This window comes from Sus scrofa, chromosome 11 (assembly GCF_000003025.6).
Source record: "Sus scrofa isolate TJ Tabasco breed Duroc chromosome 11, Sscrofa11.1, whole genome shotgun sequence".
In the NCBI taxonomy this organism is placed as follows: Eukaryota; Metazoa; Chordata; class Mammalia; order Artiodactyla; family Suidae; genus Sus; species Sus scrofa.
The window spans coordinates 11,304,409-11,332,381 of record NC_010453.5 but is presented as its reverse complement, the minus strand read 5'-3'; the positions used below and the strand labels follow the sequence as shown (position 1 = coordinate 11,332,381).

The window sequence follows — 27,973 nt, the reverse complement described above, 5'->3', positions numbered from 1 at the left end:
CAAAACTGAAAATTTAAAGTAAAAATTTAATTTAGACATGTCTTCAACAAGGACATGAAAAATAATTTTTTAAAAAAGACAAAGTACAAGACTTTTACAATGAAAGCTACAGTAAGTTGCTGAAAGAAAATTAAAGATCTCAATGACTGGAGTTATAAACAATGTAGATCAGAAGACAATATTATTAATATATTAATTCTCTCTAAATTTTTTGTGTGTGTGTTTTTGCTATTTCTTGGTCCGCTCCTGTGGCATATGGAGGTTCCCAGGCTAGGGGTCGAATTGGAGCTGTAGCCTCTGGCCTACGCCAGAGCCACAGCAACGCGGGATCCAAGCCGCGTCTGTGACCTGCACCACAGCCCACAGCAACGCCGGATCGTTAACCCACTGAGCAAGGGCAGGGATCGAACCCGCAACCTCATGGTTCCTAGTCGGATTCGTTAACCACTGCGCCATGACGGGAACTCCTAAATCTCTCTAAATTTAACTGAAGATTCAACACAATCATAAATAAAATTTCAACAGGATTTTTTTTTAGAAATTGACAAGCAAATTCTAAAATTTATATGAAAAATGCAAATAACCTAGAAAAGTCAAAGCAATAGTAAAAAAGAATCTTTCCAGATTTCAAGACAGTAATAAAGACAGTGGGGTATTGGCATAACGACAGCCATGCAAATCATGGAACAGTATGGAGTCTAGCAACAGGTCCACACTGAAGCTCAACTGATTTTAAACAAATGAGCCAAGGTAATGCAATGGTGTTGAAACATGGATATACATATGGATTAAAAACAACCTCCAAACTACCTCGCCATACACACAAAATTAAGTTAAAATGGATCAGAGACCTAATCATAGACGCTAAAACTACGAAATTTTAATAAGAAAACACAGGAGAACATATTCATGACTTTGGGGTAGAAAAAGACACAAAGCATAAAAGAAGAGATTTTTTTAAAATAGAAGTTTGTCGAAATTAAAACGTCTTGTTAACATTTTTAGCAATATAAAAATATAAGCCACAGAATGGAATAAATGACAAAGGATACATACTGACAATAAGTAATGAATGCTCACATTTCACAAGAAAACAACTCTGTTTTTAAAACAAGTAGCAAAAGATTTCAATGGCTTCATCATCTTTAATAACCAGGAAGCATACTAAAAACAAAAAAAAACCTCATTGTCTTTGTTAGGAAAATGGAAAATAAAACCAAATAATATATGATTACCTAGGAAAGTTTTAAATTATAAAGTCTTAAATGAAATAGGTTGATAATACCAAGTGTTGACAAGAATGTGGAAGAAACAGAACTTTTATTTATTGTTGACAGAAATATAAAATGATACAAGCACTTTGCAAAAAGCTCTGTAGTTTCTTAGAAAAATAAGCCTATACTTCTTATTCAATCAGAAATTTTACTCTTAAGTTGTCTACCCAAGATCTTCTGTCTACAATAGACTTGTACTCAAATGTCCATAGAATATTTATAATAGCCTCAATCTGGGAAAAAAAAAAAAAACAGTTGTCTATCAACAAGTGAATGGATAAATAAATAGTGGGATAGCCATTGCATAGAACAATAGGAACATAAGGAATGGATGACTCAGGAACAAAAAGACATGGATGAATCTCAAAATGTCAAAAGCTGAGTGAAAGAAGGCGGACACAAAAAAGTATGATTCCATCTATGTGAAACCCTAGAAAAGATAAATTTAAATTATGATATTAAAAAGCACGTAAATGTTTGCCTGGGGAAGGGCGTGGTAAATTACAAGTGGGGCGCAAGCAAATATCTGGGGTGATGGATATGTTCTGTGTCTTGGCAGTTATATGGGCATATAAAATGTTTAACACTCAGTAAATGTACATGCAAACGAGTGTTTTTTTATTGAATTTAAACATCATAAACAAATGGTCTCAATAAATTTAACTTGGTAGCCAACTAAAGAAACAAAGATACAAACAAAAAATATTAAAATTTTAAGAATATATAAGAAATATGTAAGACTTATACATAAAAAACTAAAATCATTACTGGGAATTTGTTGTTGTTGTTAACTAAGTAAACGAAAGGACTACAAGCTGTTTATAGTTTGGAAATCACTACACTGAAAGAGATCTATAGATGAAATGTAATTCTGTTGCAGCAGATCTACAAATTCCATTCCTTGCCAAAAGCCCAGAAAGTTGTTTTTAATATTTATATATTTATATATTGACAAATTGATTATAAAATTTCAATGAAAATGTGAAGCATCAAGAATAGCTCAGACTTCCTTGGGAAAAAGGGACAGAATGGGAAGACCTTACTTATCCAGACACTGATCCTTATTAAACCTAAAGCTAATTATGACAGTGTGTCATAAGCATAGACAGACAAACTGGGCAGATTTGAGTACCAAAGCAGAATTCAGTACATAGGAACACTTGATTTGTGACAAAAGTGGCAGAGCATGAGGAATAGAAGAGTTTTTCAAATAAATGGTACTCGGTCATTTTGACATGTATTACTCCTACCTCATAAAATTCACGAAGCTCAATTCCAGGTGAACTATATATCTAAATACAAAAAGCAAAAATAAAGCAGCCAGAAAATGAGGTGTAGAAAACGAGGTAGGCAAAGGCTTAATCTACCACACACAAAGCACTAAAAACCCAAAACTTGATGAACTGAGTTTCATAAAAGCCACAGAATGGGAGAAGATTATACATATAATCATCAAAGAGCTCATTTTTGAAATGCATAAAGAATCTTTACAAATTAAAGAGAAGATAAAAAACTCAACATTTTTAAGCAAGCAAGAGACTTCAAAAGGCAAATTGCGAAGAGGAAAACCAAAAGATCAATAAATACATAAGGTGCTCAACCTCATTAATTATCAGGAATGTGCAAACTAAAAATAAAAATACCGTGTAATATCACTGTATTTCCACAGTGCAAAAGAGACAATACTAAGTATTGTTAAGGATATAAAGAATTAGACACTTTCATACATTGCTAACGAGTTAGTAAACTTGAATAACCACTTTGGAACACTATCTAGTTTACCTAGTAAAACTGAACATGAAAAAACACTATGAATCAGCAATTCTGCTCCAAGTTATTTACCCAAGAGCTAGGTGCACAAATGTGTAGTACACTTAAGAATAATGTACAAGCATCACTGTTAGGTAAAAAAGCAGCATTATTTGTAATAGCCCCAAACTGGAAAATTCCAAACGCCTGTCATCAGTAAAATAGATCAATACATTGTAGCATATACCTAAGGAATAAAAATAAACAAAGCTATTGCTGTAGGAAACACAGATAAATGTCACAAATACAATGCTGAACAGAAGAATAAAAAAGAATACATGCTGTGTAATTCCATTTATATAAAATTCGAAAAAAGACAAAACTAATCTAGTATTAAAAATCAGAGGGATGACTTTGAAGAAAAGCAAGAATGGTGACAGGAAAAGGAACAAAAGGCAGGGGCTCCGGGGTACTGGTAACAGTCCATTTCTTGCCTAGGGTAATGGTAACGTGACTGTGTTCACGCTTTCACCGAGCTTTTACACTCTGTAGTTACATGATATTTCAATGAAGAATATGAACACACACAGACTGTATGTACGTGTATGGGCAATTTAACTGCAAGAATGTGGGCCAATCTCTTCTAGGAATGCTCTTTGATACCCTACTTCAAATTATTTTTATCTATTAATCTTCACCATAGAAAAGATAATGCTAGCTGATTCCACTTCCAATTATATATATTGTCTGTAACTGCATAGATTTATTTTGAAAGTCTCCATGTTAAACTTTTCACCACCACCCCAAAGATGCGAATTTTATCATGGTGCTATGTGTGTATGTTTTCGCTTCATAGGAAACAGTAGCACCTGCTGTATGACAATGGATTATAAATTCAGTAATGTCAAATCTTGAAAATCATTCAAGATCTGTTTAGACTCTGAAATTTAATATGTTATTTTTATATAATGAATAACTAGCTAAAAATAGGAAAATCATGCCATTATGAGATGTAACCACAAAACACATAATTAAACATTCTTAAGAATTCTTAGCTATATTTTTGTATTTGTCGCATACTGTTTCACTATTTCTGAGATGGAGGGAAGGATGAAAATGACTGAAAAGGCAAATAATTATGTATACCTCATGTTTTCAGCCGAATCTTCTGGCATGGGAGCAACAGTTTGTACAGCTGGAAGGTTTTTGCTGGTAGCACCATTCACAAAACTAGAAGAGGAGGAAGAGGAGGAGGACCCCGAATCCACGGCACCTGTTCCCAAATAATAATTTTTAGCCTTAAATATAATTTTATTTAAAGAAATCATTTTCATTAATCATTATTTTTTTATTTTGAAAAAATATTTATGTGAATTTCAAAACAGATTTTGGCACTTAAAAAAGCATTTGGCCACTGGTACAATAACTTTAAAATTATAAATATTAGCTACTGCATTAAAACTCAGTTTATTTACTTATATTACTTTAACAAAACTACATATTACAAATGGGGTATAAATAAAAGACATCAACAAATGAAAATAATTTTAGATAAAATGAGGCTGATTAAAAATGCAAATTTAGATGTGAAAACTATCTGTTTTTATTGCTATGTTGTAATATTTTTAGTTTTCATCATCTAACATATAATTTACAATAAACTGTCTCAACATAAATTTGTGGAACTGCAACATCAAATGTTTAATTTATTAAGGGCTATAATGAGTATAATTGTAATCAATTTTAAAATAATTATTTCTCCTCAACGATATGAAGATGCCATTTTGGAACAGATTTTTCTGTAATACACCATGTAAGTATATTAAATAGCCATGGAGTTGAGGGACATCTAGCGTTTATCCTTACCTTATACGAATTCCCATAAAACTGGGGTTTCTACAGCAGTTACACAGCATGTATGTGCCAAAATCTAAACTAGTTTTGGGGCCAGTTTAGATGTTGGCCCTTAACTTATTTGTGTGTGTGTGTGTATGTGTGTGTGTGTGTGTGTGCACGTGTGTCTGTGTCTGTGTCTGTGTGTGTGGGTATGTATGTATTTCTAAGAAAAATGTTCATTACTTACATTTTTCATGTAATATACACTTTATTCCATCCCTAGACCTCTTGCTACCATCACTTTATCATTATTAACTAATAAAATAGAAATTAAAGGAAAAATACCAAAACTTGTTTCAAATAAAGATAAGAAAGATGATCTGCTTTTTCATTTACTTATCTTTTTAAAGTAAGGACTTAGCCAATAAGCACCAAATGTAGATTTATTTTTTCATACTACATTGGCATATTTAAAAAGTCCTAATTTTTTTGACCATATGTTTTGGTTAAAAAAACAAACAAACAAACCAAAAAAACCCTCTTATTCCTACTTCTAGAAAACAGAATGACTCTAAAGAGTAAGACTGTAAACTGGACAGAAAAAAACTTTATAGAAAGTCTTCAGACAAGTCAGACATAAATACTTTTTTAAAAAAAATATATACAAGTCAAAGATGTTATGTTTTTTAACACAATTCCATAAATGTTTATTTTCTAATATAAATATACTTGACAGAGTACATTCTACTTACTACAACCCCATAAATGTGCTGTTCATGATATGTCAGACTCAGGTGGTATGATAAACAAGATAAATACAGAAAGCACAAAGAAGAGCTATGAAATTAATAAAAATGGGAATAATCTAAGTAATGATAATAGATGGAAAAGTTCAAGGCTATACAGTTTGGAGAAGAGAAGGCTACTATAGTCAGGGAAGAAAAGTCAGGGATCATCTTGCGTTGTATATATACCTAAAATGGAATCACAAAGATTTGGGTAAGGATTTATTTAGCTAATAATCAACAGGAACATTTCTGGAAATTTACAAAAAAAAAAAAAAGAGGTTATTTTAGGCAGACTTTTAAAATGTATAGTGATTTGGAATTTTCTGTCCCTAGAATCATTAGGAATATGTTGGACAATGAATTGGATATAGTTGTAATCTAAGTATACAAAATAATTCAATGTCAAACAATGGTTCTTATTCACATGCACTTTTTATCCAGTTGAGGCTCTTGCATATCGTCAAGGTTCTTAGGGGAGCTTTGTAAAACAATATACATTAGGTTTCAACCAGTAAATGTCACTGAATCTATTTCCTGTCACTAACATATCTATTATACTTTGATATTCTTGATACAATTAACTAATTTTTACATATCAAATTTCAGTGCTCAAATGAATTTTTGGTTTTGCTCCCCAAAAATCTTTTAGCAATCTGAATTCACTCTGAAAGTATACAGCATTGTGTTTCGAGAAGACTCAAAACAAAACCCACAGTGCTCTCAAAAATGACTAAAAATACACCCTAGAATTACAGACAAATTTTGAAAGAAAACATAAAGAATAACCTTCTTAAAGATTAAGATAACCCTAAGGTATTTTAATTTTTAAGATCAAATTAGCAGAAAAATGAAGATAGAAAACAAAAAGAAAAAGATGAGGTATCACAAAAATAGATAAGGACAATACCTGTTGTATTAATCATACTTTTTGGTGTAGCTCCAGTAGCAGCAAATATATTAGAGGTACTGCCTGTTGGCAGCCCACTTCCAGCAGCAGTGGCTCCTACAGTGGTTACAGCTAAACTGCCTGGAGGTGGCTTCTTAACAGGCACCACGACACTCCTGCAAAGAAAGGATGAAAAATGACAAACACAAGGTCTAAGATGAATACATGTAATCAACATCAAATTTTCTTTTCTTTCTCCTCTTTTTTTTTTTTTTTAAATTTCTGACCTCTAACTTCATTGGTGAAGAGAATATAGACATTAAGGATATATTACAAAATATGTTAACTATTATGATTCATTTGGTAAACATTTATGTATCAAGATGACATGCAGGCTACAATCATAAATCTGGGAAAACTGGAACAATATGAGAATATTTTTGACATGCATATAGGGAGTTTTTTATGCAAACTATACTTGAGAATACTCATCTTATCTCTATTATATTCTAACTGTTGAAAGTAGTCATCAAAATGTAAAAATATTTGAAAGCCAAATTCTAAAACCTCTGAGCAAAGCTAAATATTAAACCAACAAATATTGAATAATAACTAATGGCATAATAAAATTAAACTTTATTTTTCTGAGCAAAATTAAGTTTTTTTTTCATAGTAGGGATGCTATTATTTTTTTAATTTATTTTTTATTGTTATTTCCAACGCACTTTTTTTTCCCCACTAACATGGGGACCCAGTTACGCATACATGTATACATAATTTTTTCTACCATTGTCATGCTGCGTTGTAAGTATCTAGACATAGTTCTCAGTGCTACACAGCAGGATCTCACTGTCAATCCATTCCAAAAGCAATAGTTTGCATCCGTTGACCCCAAGCTCCCAATCCCTCCCACTTCCTCCCCCTCCCCCTGGGGCAACCACAAGTCTATTCTCCAAGTCCATGATTTTCTTTTCTGTGGAAAGGTTCATTTGTGCTGTATATTACATACCAGATATGAGTGATATCATGTGGTATTTGTCTTTCTCTTTCTGACTTACTTCACCCAGTATGAGAGTCCCTAGTTATTATAATAAAAGAGAATGGAGAGGATACAGGACATTTGGCTAAAGATCTATTTCACCTTTAAACTTTGTAAACTTAGTCGCAAATTTTTTCATGTTTCTTTAGCATAGTTAAATAAATTTCACTTAAAAAAATTCTGAGGTTAACATTGTGCTAACTTTAAATAATAAATGGATGTGAATAGTCATCAATTTAAAAGAAGAAACCATTTCTCTAACATAATACATATCTAAATTTCCTTTTCAGTGACACTTCATTTTCTTCAAAGTCTATAGCACTCCAACTCCATTTATCAAATACTTCCACACATTTCTCCGCTATCACTGAACTTATCTAGAAAGCAGATGTACAAGATATTTTAAGTCACATGTAATGCTTGAAAACTAGGGACTGACAGTAAAAGAAAAAATCTGATCTAAATGAAGTCTTTTCAAGATACTTTATATAAATCTGATCTAAATGAAGTCTTTTCAAGATACTTTATATAAATCTGATCTAAATGAAGTCTTTTCAAGATACTTTATATACTTTATATAATTTTCTCAATAAAAAGCTTTACTACTTAAAGGAAACTATATCAATGGCTCATTCTCAAATAAGTCTATGGCTTAAACTTCCTTAATATCAACATTTTTTTCAAAAAACACTTTTGTTAATATTTTCATGACTTCATCAATGTCAAAAATCTAAATTTATAAGAATTATTATTTTCAATTTTAGGGGTATTTAAAACTTTTTTTGTGACCAAAGTGATTATAATCTAAATAATTTTACTCATGGCAAAAAAAATTATTCATTACCTCTTTCAGGATACTTTTTTATTTTCCTTTATGAATGGAGTCAAATTCATTAGACTCAAACTTGAACTTTCAACTATCTTATTAAATTTCCAAAAGTCTACATATTACGCTTTCAAACCCTTCATTGACCACTTTTAATCAAATACCTTCATTTATTTCATTGAGAAGTGGAGTGACAATATGGAGAGAAGGATGTGGAGTTGGGACGTTTTGTCTTGAGAACTAAATCACTCAAGCCATGTGATATTAAATCTCAGGTTTTTTTAGAAAAAATGGCAAGACAGATGTCACTTCATAGGTAACTAGAGAAATTAAAAGAGACTGTATTTGAAACAACTCTGTCAATTATTAGATGTTTTATATATTAATAATTATTACCTCTATCTAAAGTGAAAAAATTATCTGCTTTACAAAATAAGGTATTTAGTTATAACGATCCATATTAAAGGTCAAGAGAAAAAAAAACTAATACTTGTGTTTATCATCAGAACTCTTTCCGACACTTCTATTTTGCTATCTAGCAAGAAAACAGAATTATCAATTCTTGACTTGGAAAGAAGTCATTAGTAAAACTAATTTTTTTCTCCTAAATCTCTCATTTATGTATAAAATAAACAAACACATACTGTCTGAGACTGCTGTGAGATAAAATCTGTAGATTGTAGAAAAAAATATTAACAAAGGTTCCTGAATGACTGATCATTACCAACTTAGCACAAAAACTCTCTGTAATGGACTACTACAGGCATTTTGTCAAGTACTGAGGCTATGAGCTATCTATGTATGATGAAAAATTAGTTATACGTATGAGAGAAAATTTTTTCATCTCAACAGCCTATAATCATGGCTTGTAGATAAATGCAAATGACATTAAATGTCTTTCTACTAAAAAATTTCTGAAAACATGTGATTTAATAGCACTTGACACAAAAGCCTCCAGACACTTCTCTGACAGCAAACTCAGCAGTCTGGTAGCACAACATGGTATATAAATAGAATACACAGTGGCTAGAAGCCTGGTTTTTAATGTCAGACAGACTGAGTTAGAATCTACCTCTAACAATTGCTAGCTATGTGGAATTAAGCACGTAAATCTCTCTAAGCTCTATTCTCACCTGTAAAATAAGACTCATAATAGTTTGTACCTTATATGATTTTTATAAGGTTAAAAGGATATCTTGCATATAAGTGCTTAGAACTTTACTTGGAATAGTATAAGTGGTCAATACATTTTAGCTATCATTAGTATTGCTATGGCTTCCAAAAGGGCTGATGCAGTTTGGGTCTACCTCAGAAACAGTGCCCCATATTGAAAGAAGCAGTAATCCTGGTATACTTTGTGACTGCCAGACCTCATAAAAACCTATGTTTAGTTTTAAGCACCATAGTTCAAGAATAATGACAAACAGCATTGTGTCCATTAAAGAATAGTTAGGATGACAGTAGATGTGGAATACAAACCATGTTAGGAAAACAGAGTCTAGTAAAGACATGAGAAAAAAATTACACCAATTTTTAAAAATTTGAAGGTATATGACAGACAAACAAGACGAAAGTTCTATGTATCTCCAAATACCAGAATAAGACCAACAGGAGAAAGACCATCTCTAGTAATTTTTATGAGCTCCAGTTTCCAACACTGACATGTTCAAAGGGCGAGGGTGACCATGTCACAAGACTCGTGGTGAGAGAGGTGGGAAGCTGGATTTGACCCACCGCTCAACCTACAATTTTCTGTATTTGTAAGACTGCTATTTCCCCTTTGATCACTATGGCCAAACTGTTTACCTAGAATCAGAAGACTGTACATTTTTGTCTTAGTATCATTTCTTAACCAAGACTACACATTACCTAACACCTCAAACCATTCTCTCTCCTGAGCCATCTACTTTATGAACTATTTGAATGTTCACACTTAACAATATGTGTTGATAATACATTAGTTATCATCTGGAATGTTATTACGTGTTTGAAACTACTTATATGTGAATGTAAAAACCTTCGACTGCTACAAAATCTTACTCAACATTTTCCACTTGGTTACTTTTACCACCTGTATCAAAAGGCTTACTGGGTGTCTGTGTACCCATTGTGGGTACCCCGCAAGGTTGCACAAATACACACAAAGTACTTATTTTATTTGCTTTTTAGGACTGCACCTGAGCATATGGAAGTTTCCAGGTCAGGGTCAAATTGGAGCTGCAGCTGCCAGCCTAAACCACAGCCACAGCAACGTGGGATTGGAGCTGCATCTGTGATCTACACCACAGCTCATGGCAACCCTGGGTGCTTAACCCACTGAGTGAAGCCAGGGATTGAACCCATATCCCTCATGGATACTAGCTGTGTTCATAACCATGAGCCACAAAAGGAACTCTACAAATTTTTAGAGTATATATGTTTTTCTAGGGTGTGCATATAATTTTAATCTGGATTTCAAAAACATAGCCACAAAAAGTTAAAAGCCACCAATTCAAACTCCTAACTTACTCCACTTTCCTACTAACTCTGCTATTTATACTAATGAAAATCTATAATATTTTACATATACTTTAAAAAATATATTATTCTAAGGATATTATTTCTACGTTTTTCCCATATGTTCATACTTCTTTCCTGTATCTTCAAGACTGAAAACTATAAGAAGGGGACAGCTGTACTGTACATAATCTGTGCATGCTTCAAGGCTGCAAAGGTTACCATCAAAATAGCACAAGCCAGGAAATTATTCTAATTCACTTAAACAATGTTTCGTTGAGTGATAATTATACATTTTGTAATACAATGAGTGACACAAAATACATACAAGTGTAAGTTTTTCCACCATTGAATTAATCCTATCTCAAAGCCAGAGATTTAAGTGTGATCTAAGATTAACTCGCTCATTTAACAAACATTTATTGAGCACTATGTGTGAGGGACAGTTCTAAGTTCTGAGATACAGCAATGTATAGAACAGACAAAATCTCTGCCCTTATGGAATTTTCATTCCAATAGAGAGACAGAAAATACAACTCTCTAAATGATTAAATGTAGTGTAACAAATTGCAAGTGCTATGAGAAAAATAGGCATGAACAGGAATAAGGAGTATTATTGGAAGGGTAGCTAAGAGAAGACTCATTGAAGAGGTGGTATTTGAGGAAGCGCTGACAGGGTGAAGGAACAAGCCAGGAGATATCCAGGGAAGAGTGTCATGGGCAGAGAGAACAGGAAGAAGGTTCGAGGAACTTGAGAAGACTGAGTGATGTGGAGAGAGAAAGAGATGAGGTGAAAGCAGTAACGGTGCCTCTGATCATAGGTCCTTGTAGTTCACTGTAAAGAGTTGCTGTTTCCTCAGAGTGGAAACCATTAAGAGCAAATGAACAAGGGAGGGATGTGATGATGAGTTATAACAGGATTACGCTGGCTGCTATGCTTAGGACAGACAAGGGGGCAAAGACAAGTGGGGCGAGACGGGTTAGGAGATACTGCAGTCACCTAAGCAAACAATGATAGCAGTTTGAATCAGAACAGCAAAGTGAAACTGGTGAACAGGGGTCAAATTTTGATTACATTAAGAAAGCAGAACAAACAGGATTTGCAGAAGATAGAATGTGGGTATGAAAGAAAAGTCAAAGATGATGTGAAGATTTTTGCCTTAAGCAACTGGAAGAGTAGAGCTGCCATTAACTAAAACAGGGGCTGCTACGGTTGGAGCAGGGTTTTTAAAATAACTGTTAAATTACAGATTATCCAAGTAGTAACATTGAATAAGCAATGGATAGTCTTTAGTTTAGGAGAGATATTTGGGCTGAGACAGAAATTTGATAGTAATCAGCCCACATCGTATTTAATACCGGGAACATGGATGAAATCGCAAAAAAGGTGAACGCAAACGGGCAGAAGAAGTGGTTCAAAGATAGTCTTGGGACTCTCCATTAACTAGTTATATGAATTTTTGTAATAAGGATACTTTTTCTCTGTACACCTCAAGAACTATTCTAAGTGTAAAGTGAGATATTGAAGATAAGAAATGGCTTTTAAATAGATATTCATTAAGGAAAGGGGGGGGTTAGACTGCTTACGATTCTGTAATAATTCCTTTCTTCTTTCCACGTGCTCCCCTCTTTTCTGTAACACTTGTTGAGCACTGGCAGGTTATACTGACAAGTTTAGGGGATACCAAAACAAGACATAACCTGTGCCTTAGAGATACCTGAAGGAAAGATAAGAGACAAACCAGCAATACAATATATTGCAACAACTGCTCTGATCAGAGTTTTACACAGGATCTTTCAGGAACATAAAGGATGAGCATTATCAGGTAAAAGTGAGCTGAATCTAAAAGGATCAACAGTAATTAGCCAAGAGGAGAGAAGCGTAACAGTAAAAACTTTATGAAGCCAAGATATAGGAAAAAATCACAGAAGACTGAAGGACTGCGAACAGACCCCATGTCTGGTGAAGAGTGAAGATTTTCTATTCCAAACTAAGAAGTTGATCTTTATTGTATAATAACAAAAAACTGTTTCAAAATACTCATTTTGGGAGTTCCTGTCTTGGCGCAGAGAAACGAATCCGACTAGGAACCATGAGGTTGCAGGTTTGATCCCTGGCCTCTCTCAGTGGGTTAAGGATCCGGTGTTGCTGTGAGCTGTGGTGCAGGTGGTGGACACGGCTCGGATCTGGCGTTGCTGTGGCTCTGGCATAGGCCAGCAGCTACAGCTCCGATTAGACCCCTAGCCTGGGAACCTCCGTATGCTGCAGGTGCGTCCCTAAAAAGACAAAAGACAAAAAATAAATAAATAAATACTCATTTTGCATTTAAGAGAAACATCTCTGGCATAAATGTGGAAGATGCATTTGGCAGGGGGACACTCGGAGAAAGTGAGGCCAGTTGGGTGAGAAAGAAGGAACACATTTGAGAGATGCCAATGGTCTAAAGTGAGGTGATAGTTTTGGAACTGGGCATACTGAATCTTTTGGGGCTTAAGGTCTTTTAAACAAGTCCATAGCCATCTGCTACTTTCTGAGTCTAATTATAAGGCCATCTCACTTATTCTAAGATCTTGGAAATTCATGTGACTTTTTGGAAATAATGCATTATTTTATAAATGCTGGGAAACTGAGTCCCAGAGAACCAAAGAGAATAGACAAGGGTTACACAACTAATAGGTAAGAGATCCACTATTAATAACTAGTTTTCCTAATTTCTGGATTATTACTCTTTCTCTAACAATGTTCACTGATGTTAAATATTTATCTTGAAAGAAAATATTGAAACTATGGAGAAAATGCATTTTTTTTATTTTAAGGTGATATTACAATGTACTGCAGCTCATTAGAAATCACAAGTTTATTTATGATGTTTTCATGATTTATCAGTTGCTTTTATGTAAAATATTTAGAATACCAGTAGGAAACGGGGATGTATGAAAAACCACGAATAATTTGCCCTTTAAAGAGAAATGCCTTCTTTTTTTTTTTTTTTCTTTTAGCAGCACATTGAACTGTCTGTGAAAATGCCAAGAGAGACAAAGGCAACAACATTGGGGAAATTAGGAATCAACAAGACTGGATCAAAATTGCATCTTCTGGCAATTGGCCTTAAAAAAAAAAAAATTCTATACCCAGGACACTTGGAGCATAATAAAAGCTGGGATTTCACTGGTTAGATAACATAGGAACTTTGTAAAGACTGGCAGATTTTTAATCAATTTGGCTTGCATTTACTTGTTCATTCTTTAATATAATAAAAATAGTTTTTAAAAAATTAAAAAAACTAAAAGAATAGAAATTGAAGCACTTAGCCTAATTATGTTTTCATATTCTGACTTAATGTCAAGCTAAAAGAAATCATTGTAGAAGGATTCCATCATCTCTGCCAAATATTTATTTATTATTTATCCTAAACCGTTATCCTTAGCATTAATGTTAAAAATATTACTGTTATAAAACTAGAGAGAAAATGCTCAGACTAAACTTATTCTTCAGGTTTAGTAATATGAAGACTATATATAATTGCATTTTAGTGCCATAATATTTACATTTTATTTTTATTTCAGAGATTTTCAGGGAATGAAACATTTAGAAGCAAGGAAATTAAAAGTTTGAAGAGAAAAAATACAAACTAATTTGCCCCAAGATATCAAACCCAGTAATTTGAGCATAAGCAGGTTTGTAAAATCAAAAAGGATGAAGTATACAAGATCAGTTTTTGCTAGTTAAAGAAACAACATAATTACAAGCTTTGTAGGATATCTCAGACTTAAAACAATCTTCTGAAACGTAACAACAGTTAAAATGTATGGAGAAGCATATTGTCTTCTGCTTTTTTTTGGTCTTTTGTCCAAACTAAGGAGGTGTCTCAGGAATCCTTGGGGAATTAATAAGACTGATCTACATCACAGATATATACCAAATTCTCGAAAGATTAAAAGCATCTGGATATACAGGATTAAATTTTAGTTTAAAAGATACGGTAAAGCTTAACTGGTGGTTTTAGAGAAAAGCATTCCCTCAACCTAAAAGTTACAGTTACTGATACATAAAAAATACAGCTCAGGTAGAATATTTTATAATCATAGATCTACATAGAAATCTATCAAAAGAGATAGTATTTTGGGGAACAGTGAAACTAGATTTATAAGTTCCATGATGAGATTTTTAAACTCTTCTCTTAGAAATAAAACCAGGATAAATATTTCTCTTTGCTTCATAGTAACAGCAGAGTAGAAAAGCTCTTATAGTTACTTAACTGTATTTTGTCTATATACACAGTGTATCGCCTTGGAAGAACAGTACTGGGGGATGTCTGGTATTGTCAGTGATTTACAATTCAAAAATACATATTTGTTAGGGCCACTCAGTGTAATCAAAGACATATACTTAAATCTGCACAGATGATGAGTGGAGGAAATGAAAGAAAAAGAATCAGTGCTTTCTATGCATATAGATGGAAAGTATTTATATAATATTTCATAATCGACTTGATGAAAGATTTAATACTCAAAGAAAAAAGATTTATTTTAGTTAAGTCTAAAAGTTTCTAAAATCTGATGTTGCAATTTACCTAAAGAAAATGATATTGCAAACTTCAAAACACTGAAATTCATCAATGCTCCATCCTAAGTGGGGAGAAACTCCAAATGTAAAACCTGTTAACATAACTCAAATGACATCAGTTGTTTTAGAAAGTTATTCCCAAACTTACAATCTAGAATAAGTATAAAGAATACATTGTTAGCATGTTTTCAACAGAACCAATAAACTATTGGCTAACAAAAGTAAAATCCTAGGTGATTTCCACTGGGATTGTAGCATATTATTATGTATGACTTAGTTACAAAGAAACGAGCAACTGAGTTTATAGCTATTTTACAACTAAAGATAAAAATGAAAAATACAGTACTGGTAGAGTAAGACCCATGATAATCTGTATTTGAAACTGGTACTATTCAGGACTTTGCTTCCAAAGCCTGTCATCTTGGATCCTATTTTTAAGGAATTGAATCTGATGTTAAAAGACATGTCATAACTTGGATTTCAGACTTCAGTGCTTCAGAAATATGTTTATATACTTCATAATGTAATTAGAGCTACCTTAAGACAGATAAAGCAAATGGTAGCAATATATTGGAAATATAATTGAAAAATGCAGTTGTCCAGAAGCACTTGTGGGGATGATGTCTCTGAAAAGCTGCTCAAAGCTCCAGAGTTTGAGGTTAAATTTTTGATGTTGTCACTCTCAATCTATTGAACGGCTGACAGACAATCAAACCCGTCTGGCTGGCTGGCAGCTCATTTTGCTGGCAGGTGGCAAACAATTAGACACACCAATTTGTGCCTCCTGATGACATTAAAGCATGAAACTAAGTTGTATGCAGGGCCTAGTGATTTGTGTGAAAGCATTTCAAAAATAATACTCTTTGCCGTGGCAACTCATTTCAGACTGCCACCTCCCATTATGGCTTTGAGCAGTGAAGACGACAGACTTGAGTTACGTGCAGTGCAAGGCCGCTTCTGTTCAATCCGTCATCAGCGCCCCCGGAGACCTCAATCCCCTCCTTTCATCAATATCACCTCATCATTTACATTTGATAGTACTTGAGCTACTGCATATATTAACTACACTGGAGACCCTTCTCCTAAAAAGAATTGAAATATGCTTTGTGCTCCTCAATTTCATTTCTACTTATGCAATTTAGAATAATGATTCTACTACCATTGCATTTTGCACAAATGCTAGCAAGAACAAATGGCAAGTCCTATTTTTTGTAAACCAATATTCTCAAAAGTGTAATAAATTTTCAGTAGCTAAGATACGGACACTCAGGTGACTTCTTTGTTAAGTTTTAATGAAAAAAACTGTTCTAACAATAATCCAAATTAGAACAGAAGTATTTTACTTAATCTTTACTTCACTAGATTCTCTTGTGCAAATCAAAATGATGCCCTTTATTTATTGTTTATATTTTAACAAAATTTAGATGTAGAACTTAAATATTATATGGAATTTAAAAATTATGACCCCAAATCAAATTACTGTAACATTTATTTATAGATAGATACACAGATATATACCATTACAAATACTAACATGCTTATACTTAGATAAACTCATAAACACACACACATACAACTCCTAGGAATACAAACCAAGTAAAAAAAATAGAGGACATCAATAATAAATGGTAGAAGGAATATCCAAGGAACTATATGAATGAATGATTAACTCAAATGATTTTTAAAAAGAAATAATTTCCTACATTTTATACCCCTCTTTTTTGAGTATTTAAAAAACATTTGACACTCAACATTTTATCTTATATGAACTATCTGCAAACATTTTATCTCAATTTACTACTTTAAGTTCATGAAAGACAAAACTGATTTTACCTATCTTTTTATATTTGACATGATAACTCAAGCCATTTATATTTTCACAATAAATTTTCAAGAAACGTCTATAGGACACTGGTTAAAATGTTTATAGGGAAGTTTAAAATTATATTTATGTATGAAAAGGATAAGTCACTCTGACTGAAAATGGCTTTATGGCCACACCTCAGCTCCTAAATGCTAAAAAATTACTGTCTCTAATTTGGACAAAGCATTTTGGATATTTTCGAGAAAACAATATAGACTATATTTTGAGATTGTACTTTAAGAAATATTTGATTTCCTAATGATTTTTCTCTCTAAAAAAAAAATCACTTGCCAATTACCCCCCACATAAATGTATATAAAACACACACATATATTTAACGACTTCTCTAATGTACAATAGTCACCTGATGAAAGGTTATAATCAGAACCTGTGCTTTCCTATTTTCAATTCAATGCACTATTCCCTACTTCGAAGTGAACCCCCTTTTTTGAGATGTATCATTAACATGCCTGACTACGAGGCCCATTAAGTTGGCCTGTCATTCTGATAGTGTCTATAGTAAGAGTCTACATTAATAAACATAATGTTTTCAAGAACCTAATATTTTTACATTAATAGACTCTAATTTTCCTTCTATGCATAGAGCCTTTGAATAAGTTCAGTACCTACCTGTCAAAGGAATGAAACTGCATGGGAAGAATAGCCTGTGCTTCTCTCTTCAGTGCTGGATCTGGGTAGGGGATCGGTTCAGGGCCACATTCTGCAATTTCAACTGGGGCGGCCACAAGACTTTTCAGTATTTCCTTGACATTGATGCCTTTGGTTTGACTAATGCTAGATATGGATGGTGCAGGCTTCAACATTTCACTGGGGTTCTCAGTTAAGCTTTCCTGTGACTTTTTCACTTCAGATGACAAAGTGGATAACAGTTCACTCATGGCATCAGGGCCTGCGCTAGTCTCTAATTCTGCTCCATTCAGGATGCTCGCCACTTGCTCCTCTCCAATTCCTGAATCTGTATGAGGAATGGAACTTTCTAGCTGAATATCTTCACCAGGGGTTGGTGTTTCTTTTTCCTTTACAGTGTCTGGAAATGTAGCAGGTGTTTCTGTAATGAAAGAAACTGGTTTAAACAAAAAGCTTCACAAGTGAAAATCCAGTGTTAGTAATAAAATAAACTGACATATTAGAATAAAGAAAACCTGTAAGAAACAAAAGATCTGCTACATGGAAGTGCATAAGAACACAACTGGGTTAAAACACATCACCCATATACACCTGTAATTTTGTTCAGTAAGCATGAACAGAGCCCTGCTTCTTTTAGAAATCATCTGGTATTTCAAAACTGATACTCTTATAAGCACAGAGAAATAGTTCCTACCACGATTTCCTAGACTAGCTTGTAAATAATTATTATATCAAGCTCTCTTTTTTCTTTTTTTTTTTTCTTTGCTTTTTAGGGCCACACATGCAGCATATGGAAGTTCCCAGGCTAGACGTTGAATTGGAGCTGCAGCTCCTTCAATGCAGGATCCTAGACAGTCTGCGACCCACACCACAGTTCGTGGCAATGCTAATACTTAACCACTGAGTGGGGCCAGGGATCAAACCCACATCCTCATGGATATTAGTCAGGTTTGTAACCCACTGAGCCACAATGGGAACTATCTAAGCACTCCTTTTGTCCTTTCATGGTTAGCTACCAATCATCCAAGATAAATTACTATACTTCTCTAATATTTTCTTTAAAAATATGAAGTAATTTTTATATCCTTTTGCTATTTCAATAACCAATAACAGAAGGGCTAATGTTTAGACCTAAATATTTAATCTAGCTATATTTTTAATAATTACATATAATACATAAATTTCTATAGGGTTAATTGCAAAAGGCATGCCACATAATTAGTTCAAAAGGTTAAATGCTTTAATAATAGAATAGCGAGCCTCAAGAATTTAATCTATGTGTGTCTTTAAAAATAATTACTTTGGAAAACTCATGCTGATTCTTTGTGAATAAATACAAGCGTCAATTTGTGAAAACTGAATCACAAACATATATGTAATATTACCAATTAAAATAGGTAAAAAGGAAAACGTCTTTAAAATGCTAAATTCCTATCAAATCTAATTATATAAAGGTCACTATAATAAAGTTTTTCATATAATAAAATGTTACCAAATGCTAAATGATGACCTTGAAAAATGTGTTTAATCTAAGTAAAATGGGACTAATAATAGCTTTTAACTTAATAAAGTCATGTTAAAGAAGAAACGATACTATAGGTAAATTACTTGTAGTTCCTACATAAAATAGATACTTAGTAAATGGCAGCCATTTGTATTACTTTAAATAACAGTTTTTCTTTGTAAAACAAGAAGGGCAAACTTAAGTATTTTTGTGATCTCTTCAAAATTAACATCTGTAATTTCTATAAATCTGCCCTTAGGTGATTTGGTTGTTGTTCTTCGTTTCTCCGTTTTGAAAGGTTATTAGGAGAGAAAACGGGAACGGGTTATCTTGATTTCAGCAAGACATCTCAAATCTTTGGTGAAACTTCTAGTGAAAACACAGAGAAATGTAGTTTGGGTGATACTATTGTTGTATGGGATGACAACTTGTTCAAAGTTTTACACACAAGTGCTAAAGGATTAATACTACTATAAAGGGATCTTTAGTAATAGGGCTCAAGTCTTAGACTCTATTAGGCAGTTTTGCTAATTTCTCAAATGTAGATTAATGTCATGACATTCAAATTTACTGAGGATGTGAATTTACAATTTTTTCCAGGTCAATTTCAGAATAATTTTGTTGTTTAAAAAAAAGAAAATACACTTTCTTTCTTATGATTTTCTTGTTCTTTTGATTCGAATTACAACTACACATTAACTTAGAAATAAATAACAACTTTGTAGTATTCAATTTTCATAATATACAATATTCATTTAAATTGACTAAAAATCTATAGCTATAATGGAAAAAAATAAAAATCATTATATAAAATTTAGAACATGAAAAAAAAAAACTGACTAAAAATCTATAGCTCTTTCACGTCAGTTTTATAATATAGTTCTCCTAATATTTATCAAGGAGGTTTTAGTTTTTCTTGTTTGTTTGGGCAAGGATGTTAGAATTGAAAGAAGAAAAGATTACTCTGTAGAACATGATCATAACATTCAAACATTAGATAAGCAACATGAAAAACAGGGTAGACTAATTCTCAGTTGTTCTCAAGGCTAAAAGTTTTTTTGAAGAGAGAAAATTTCAGAAATACTACTGGCAAAGCACTAGAGAAGGAACAAGGTTAAGAGGTAAAGATTAACAGTTTGGTATTTTTTTACATAAAACCTTGTAAGAGAAAATTAAAACTTAAATTAGAATAATAGCATTAGGAAAAGGAAGGAAGACAAAGAATCAAGATGCTTCTGGAATACGTACTTAAGGGAAATAAAAAAGAATGGTGATGCGTCACCAACTGAGGAAGAAAGAAAAAAAGAAGTTTGGGAAAATAATGAATTAAATTTTGAATCAATTCAGTCTGCAGAATCTCTGAGACATTTATCTCTCTTACTCAAGGAAACTATAGTCATATTATTTGGGGGTCATTCAAACAGAGGTGATAATCAAAGCTTCGGACATTGATGAAATTACATAGGAATATAGTTATTTCTACTCTTAGAGATACTACTGGATTTATTTAATGCATGTTTAATCTGTAACTTACACATTCTTGGAGAGAAAACAATTGTAACAGAAAAATCAGGAGTAATGACATTTCTATGGCAATAGGACAGAGAATATAAACCCAGAAACAAAGTAAGAACTCTTAACATCAACAAAACATCACAGTGGAATAGTTACTAGCATGGGCTAACTTTCTTACAGAGTATAACTGCCAAAAAGCATATCGTCAAGTCTAGCACTTAGTCTGAATTTAGCTAATTTATAGATTTGGTCTGTATCTTTGGCTTTATCCTACCAGGATGTCTCAGAATCTTTAATTATGGTATGTTCTACACTAAGAGCTACACATAAAATTTAAACTTTTCAAGTTATATTAGCCTGAAAAATAAGCATTTTTGCTAGCAAATAAAATATCTAAGAAAATAAAATCCTTGATTTGTGTCCATAAGGTACCATATATATTTTTTCTATCAACTGCATACTTTTTGCTTTTCTGTTCAACTGACTCTCTCAATAGACAATTAAAATCTAAAACTCGATAGCTAGATACATGGAATTCCAATATAAATGTTGACCTCTTGATTATAAAACACAAATAAAAGTTTATTAAATTTGAATAATGAAATATTTTCAAATGACATCAAAGTATTTATACAGCTAACAAAAATCTTTATTTTTACTGTGAATAATAAGGAATTATTTCAAAAAAGCAGTAATTTTGATATTTCAATAAGAATTCTATTCAAATAAATATTGTGTAAAGTAGACGTTGTGGTCTTATTTACACAGAAATAAAAATAACACCAATGAAAAATTTTATAAGAGTATTCAAAAAACCGACCTTAACTTCTCACCATGCATTAACCACTTTATAGAAAATGCTTTCAGATGATAGCATAAGCTTCGGCTGACACGTTTCCAGAATGCTTCTTTGAAATACAAAGTACGTTGAGGTTTTAACCCAAGTGACTTCAATAGAAGCATGAACAGTAGAGAAGTATAAATGATCGTATCTGTGTCGGTTACACTACTGAAAATGACTTTTAACTCAACAGTTTTTGCAGCAATAGGCCACGTCCGTTCGTACACAAAGCAGAAACATCACTAGCCTGAGTGATCTTAATAACTGTGTCAGGAACAGGCAGTTGGGTGCCAGATTGCCTTTTTCTTACTGCTTTTCACTGAACCTAATGAGTTCATGTAACGCACTTCGGGAAAAATATGGGGTTAAGTTCAGCAAATGACATGATTTCAATATGGTGACCTCATTTATTACATTCCTTCCTCCAAAAAACTTGTTTTGCAATGATTTATAAAGTGTTTCAATACTTCTTGCCTATTAAATTATTCAGATTGTTATTTTCCAAACTATCTTAACAAGGAATAACAAGAAAGGAACATACAGCTTCTTGTTAGTATTGCCCTAAAAATTACACTAAGATTAATTATTCACACTTCAAATAGTAAAATTAAGTAAAATATTCACATAAGAGTAATTTAAAAAACATAAATACCCATATATAACTAACTTCTGTATATTATTTATAATATATTAAATGCAAATTAATTTAATTACATAAAAATTAACTAGAACTCCAAAGATAAAAAAGCCACTCATAGAAATACCTAAAATCATAATTAAACCTCATTTTACACAACAAAAGACTGTAATTTATTGAGTAATTATTTGTAATTACCTATATATGATTTGGTTATTTTATTTGCTGTACTAAAATGAATGAAAGAATACTTCAGGAAGTCAAATTATTACAAAAAAATATGCCTATAATAGATAAACTTAGTAATTCAGAAGAAACAACCAAGAGCCAAGAAGGCTCTTCCAACTGACGCTTTGACTATGATATGCACACCCGTTTGAATTTATCCTTAGAGGGCATTAAGCTCTTTGGATGAGCATATTAATTATTTTCATGAAACGTGTAAAGTTTTCAGGTCAATACTTCCTCAAATATTCTTTCTGCTGCTTTCTCTCCTTCTCTCTCCCTCGCTCTCTCTCTCTCTCTCCCCTCTCCTCTGGAACCCCTACTGAGCATATGATGGTTTATTTGATGGTGTCTCACAAGTCTCTGAAGCTCTCTTCACTTTTCTTCACTCTTTTTTCACTCTTTCCTCAGAGTAGGATAATGGCAATTGAGGTATCTTCAATTATGCTGATTCTTTCCTCTGCAAATTCACATCTTATGTTTAGCCCCTCTAATGAATTTTTAATTTGTTGCTGTAATTTTAAATTCTAGAATTTCCATTTGATACTTTTCTGGACTATTTCTCTACTGATAGAATGCTTTGACACCTTTAGAAGAGGTTTTTACATTTTTAGAAGAAAAGTTACAGTATTATGTTATAAAATATTTATTATAGGAATGCATATTAAATATGAATATTATTTCATTGCATTACTTTATTATTTTATATTATTATTATTTTTAAAAATTGTCATCAGTAAATAGACTAACTAGAGATAAGAAACCAAGCTATGGTAATAAGAAGGCCTATAACTTTGAAATGAAGAACTATCAAGACTAAAGAGAGAGGCTAACAAGTTTGTTCAGAATTTCTAAAAAGGCTCAATAATGAGCTGAAAAAAGGGAGTGAAGTATGAAAGAGTTGAAGAGTAGTCCAAAGCAGTGTTCTAAATCTATCTGTGAAAAATTACCATTTTTTTCCCCATTTCATCACTGAATGGCATTTTTGGAAAATGAAATAAATTACTGAAAAAAAAATTCAAGTACAGAAAATAAAAGCACACAAGTTTTTATTATTTGACTCAGACATAAAATTATTTAATTTCAAAAAGTATAATCAGAACAAAGGTAACACTGAGAAAAAATAATTACAAAAACTATATACTGAAAGTGTGATCAACCTAGACAAATTATACTTGTAACTTTTTTCAGTACACATCCTAAGTAAACAAAAGGTTTTAAGCAAAGAGTGATTCCCCCCGAAGAAATGCCCACATAAACATTTTGAACAAACACTGAGAATATAAATATTTAAAGTTTATAGTGTGATGAATATTTGATTCTTAACAACTCCAAGTAGAACTGGTGATAATACTACTCACAGAAATAACATGTACCTAATTTATTTTTGCTCTGACTTAATAATACGCAGAGTAGAGAAAGCCTTGTCACAAAGGTATGTTGATAGAATGAGAACTCAGAGAGCTCAGAAAAATGTATCCATCTTATACTTTTACCCAAAATGAAACTAGAACTACCTTCAAAATATTCTCTCGATGTTCAAATACTCAGTTCCAGTAATTTATCCTATATAGTTATAATCAAATAAAAATATTTTAGTGAAAGAAACAGATTCCAGTTCCATGAATTTTTTCCCCCATGAATTTCTTTATATGAACCTTCTTTTTAATGTAAAAGAAAATACCAACTATTCTATCAAATATTTAAAATGATGGAAGATCACTTTTCAGGGATGAGTAAAATGAAGATCATTCTTAAAGATTGAGATATTTAACTATTAAATAATAAATAATATCATTAAAGGAGTAATTATTATTAAATTATGAAACATGTCATAGAAACTGTGTACTTCCAAGATTCTACCTTTTATTTTTTTTTCTAACACTAAAAATACATGTTGCAATCCTTTCCTACTTGGGAGTTCTAAGTTCATTTAACATATTTTACACATCTGACAAAAAAGTCAGTCCTATCAATCTTTAAAGAATGAAATGAACCTGGTTTCTTGTCCTGTAAGAACACTGAGTTGACTGTATTTCCAAATCATCAAGAGAAATTTTCCTCTCAATAAGCACTGATTGATAGCACACAGTAAGTTACTTAGAATCACCTTCTATATTATAATAAAGAGAATAGGAAATTTACATCAGCCTTAAAATAATTCAAAATTTATTATATCACTAAGAGGTCTGTGCAGTTCAGCTAAAACGGTTTCATAGTAAACCTTTCTGGATAAAGAAAGCAGTACATACATAGTCTGATGCAGGCTCCTTTACCTGGTTAACTATTCCAGAGTAGATTCCAGTCTATGTATATAGCTAAGCTTTTGGAACACACTTCTCCACAAAACAAGCTTCAGACAACACTTATCTAATCTAATCTAATCTACTCCTTAGATTATACAACTCAGAGTTAGATGCCTTTGTATGCAATAAACCTGAAAAGAGTTTTCTCCTTCATTTCATCATGATGCTCAAAGTTGGCATATTTATAAAAAATATCTGTGCATTCATCAAGTGGTAATAAAAAAATACTCTGCTGCTTTATTTGTTCTATTAGTTGACCTTCCTTATCTTTAGCCAATGTGTGAAGTACACTAAACAGGGGAATTATCTGGAGCTCAGGGCTCTCTGTAAATTTACTCTAATAATGGCAGAATTCATTTCCTTGATTCTGAAGGTTCCACTTATGGAAGTTCCCAGGCTAGGGGTTGAATTGGAGCTGTAGCTGCTGGCCTACACCATAGCCACAGCAAGGCCAGATTCAAGCTGCATCTGCAACCTGTGCTTCAGCGTGCAGCAAAGCCAGATCCTTAACTCACTGAGCAAGGTCAGAGATGGAACCTGTGTTCTCATGGAGACCATGTCAGATCTTTAACCCACTGAGCCACACCCGGGAACTCCTTGACTCACCTCCATCGCAGTAATGATGAACTTCCTTTATGTCAAATTCCTCTCACATCTTGAGTCTCTCCCACTTCCTGTTCTAAACCAGCCTTTACAAGGCTCATGTGATTGGACCAGAACAACTTGTATTATCACATTTTCTTAAAAGCAACTGTGCTAATATATACAACACAGCCTGGTCACAAGTAAAATCCACCACACTCACAGTCCCAGGAAAATGCAGGGTGTCTACACAGAAAAATCCTAGCATGTGGGAAGGGGACAAGGCATAATGTGGCTCACCTTTGTTCTGCAGAAACTAATCTCAATCTTATCCAGAAACATCATTTAATTTTACCCAAAGACATCAACTGGGATATTTCATTTTTATCTCTAAAACTTCTAATTGGTTCTTTAAATAAAAAAGTCTTCCAGTTCTCTCTGCACTATGTTCACTTTTTCTTTTAGACTGATAAACATCTTGAACATACTTATGATAGTGTTTGAATGCCCTTCTCTGATAATTCTTTTTATCTATCCTTTCTCAGTATGTTTCTATTATCTGATTTTTCCCCCTGTTTATACTTTACATTTTCTTGCTTCTTTGCATGTTTAATCATTTTTATTGGATGCCTGAATTGCACATTGTTTGGTGAAAATTTTCTGTATTCCTTTAAAGAGAGTTGGAATTTTCTTCTGAAAGTTAAATAACTTATAGATAAGTTTGATGCTTTTGAGGCTTGTTTTTATACTTTTTCTTTGTCATTCTGCAGTAGCCTTCATTTGGAGGCTAATTTAGTAGCAATCTCTGCAATCTTCTGCAATCCCTCCTGAATGCCACTGCTGTGCATATTATTATTCATATAATTAGGTACTTTTAATTTGTAGGTGATAGTTTAAAAATATAATGGAATACAAATAGAAAATTATATTTTGCTTTCAATAACCAGGAATAAATACAATGCATCATATCTCCATGGAACCTGAGGTGTATATTTGTTTATAAACAACTACATTATGGATGGTTATTGTATAATGACTGATGAAATAAGAATACCCAAACAGGTCAGGAGATGAGGTCAGTATTACCTTTGTAAAATGAGTGGGCAAAGCTCTGCTCAGGAATTAACTTGGCAAGGAATCCATGGTTCAAACTTGGATGAGGGATAGATGGTATGACCACAACTGTGGAGAAAATCATGGAATCAAATTTGAGCCAGCATGTAACAACCTGCAACATGGTCCACTGAAGATCAAAGACAATTCTAGATCACTGCAACATGCAAACAGTACTAGCAATAAAGACTGCATCTCTGGGGGAAGGAAAGAAGTTATGTATTAAGAGAAAGGAAGTAATATACTTGTTAAGTAGAGTAATTTCAGCAACATACACAGGGACAAACACACAAGAAAACCAGAACTGGGAAGTTCACGAGGATTGCTTGTTTTATACATACATGACTGTTAAGTACGCATTAAAAATGAAAGAGTTGATTAACATATAAAGCCTCAGTGTTTTAAATAGTCAAAAGACATAAACAGGAATGGTTGGATAATGTTTAATTTGAAGAATAAGGTTAAACATAAAGGTATACTATAAAAAAATAATACTATGTTTACGTACTCAAACTAAATACAGCATGCAAGAACAAGGAATTATAGTAAAACATAATCTATATTTCCACAAAGGCAATAAAAAGTAAATGAGATATGATATGATTATGGGAAACAAAATGCAGAGATTTGACCACTTACTCACTTTAAAAAATATTCCTTTTATTTATATATCATATGCATTTATTGAGGAAAGATAATTTCTATTACGATTAATTCAGCAGTACATGAAATAACCACTGGGTTACTAAGGTTACACTGCAAACAACAGAGAAACAACCTTGATGTAAACACCTAGCAGGAAATGCAGTTCATAGAAGGTACCTCATGATATTAAAATACTAGTTGCCAGAAAATGTGTTGATGACTTTCAAGCAGAGTCGACAAAGCTGATAATGCACAAGGCCCTACAGCATGGGCATCTTCCGTACATGAGAAATACAACATGAACCCGAGATAGCTCAGTGCTGTCAAAAGTCGCTGATTTTAGTTGAAGCAACTTTGATATATGAACTTAAGAATGTTCTGTTTCTTTATTATAAGTGTTTGACAGGATATTTAGATATTGAAAAAACTGCACATACTACTATAAGAAAGAAAGAAAAGGAAGGAAGGAAAGAAGAAAGGTTGGAAGGAAGGAAGGGAGGGAGGAAGGAGAGAAAGAGAAAACAAGAGAGCGAGAGACAGGGAAGGAGGGAGGTGAAAAGAGGGATGGTATCTGAACTTGGCTATAAAGATTTATATTTTGGCTTATTTGTGGTCTTGAACTACTCTATAAG

The 27,973-nt window shown here is 32.8% G+C and overlaps 1 protein-coding gene across 16 annotated transcripts in view; it reads right to left on the bottom strand.

The window, feature by feature from the left end:
- The window catches only part of NBEA (neurobeachin), a 637,779-nt gene that overhangs the window by 390,478 nt on the left and 219,328 nt on the right, over window positions 1–27,973 (bottom strand). For 12 of the 16 annotated variants that reach the window (XM_021065194.1, XM_021065191.1, XM_021065198.1 and 9 more), the window contains 4 exons: window positions 26,670–26,765; window positions 17,956–18,394; window positions 6,555–6,709; window positions 4,170–4,296 (listed from right to left, as the gene is read on the bottom strand). In XM_021065194.1, coding sequence (XP_020920853.1) covers window positions 4,170–4,296; window positions 6,555–6,709; window positions 17,956–18,394; window positions 26,670–26,765 — 817 coding nt within the window. The remainder of the gene's footprint in view (window positions 1–4,169; window positions 4,297–6,554; window positions 6,710–17,955; window positions 18,395–26,669; window positions 26,766–27,973) is intronic. The other 4 variants (XM_021065195.1, XM_021065204.1, XM_021065200.1 and 1 more) reach the window with 2 other exon arrangements.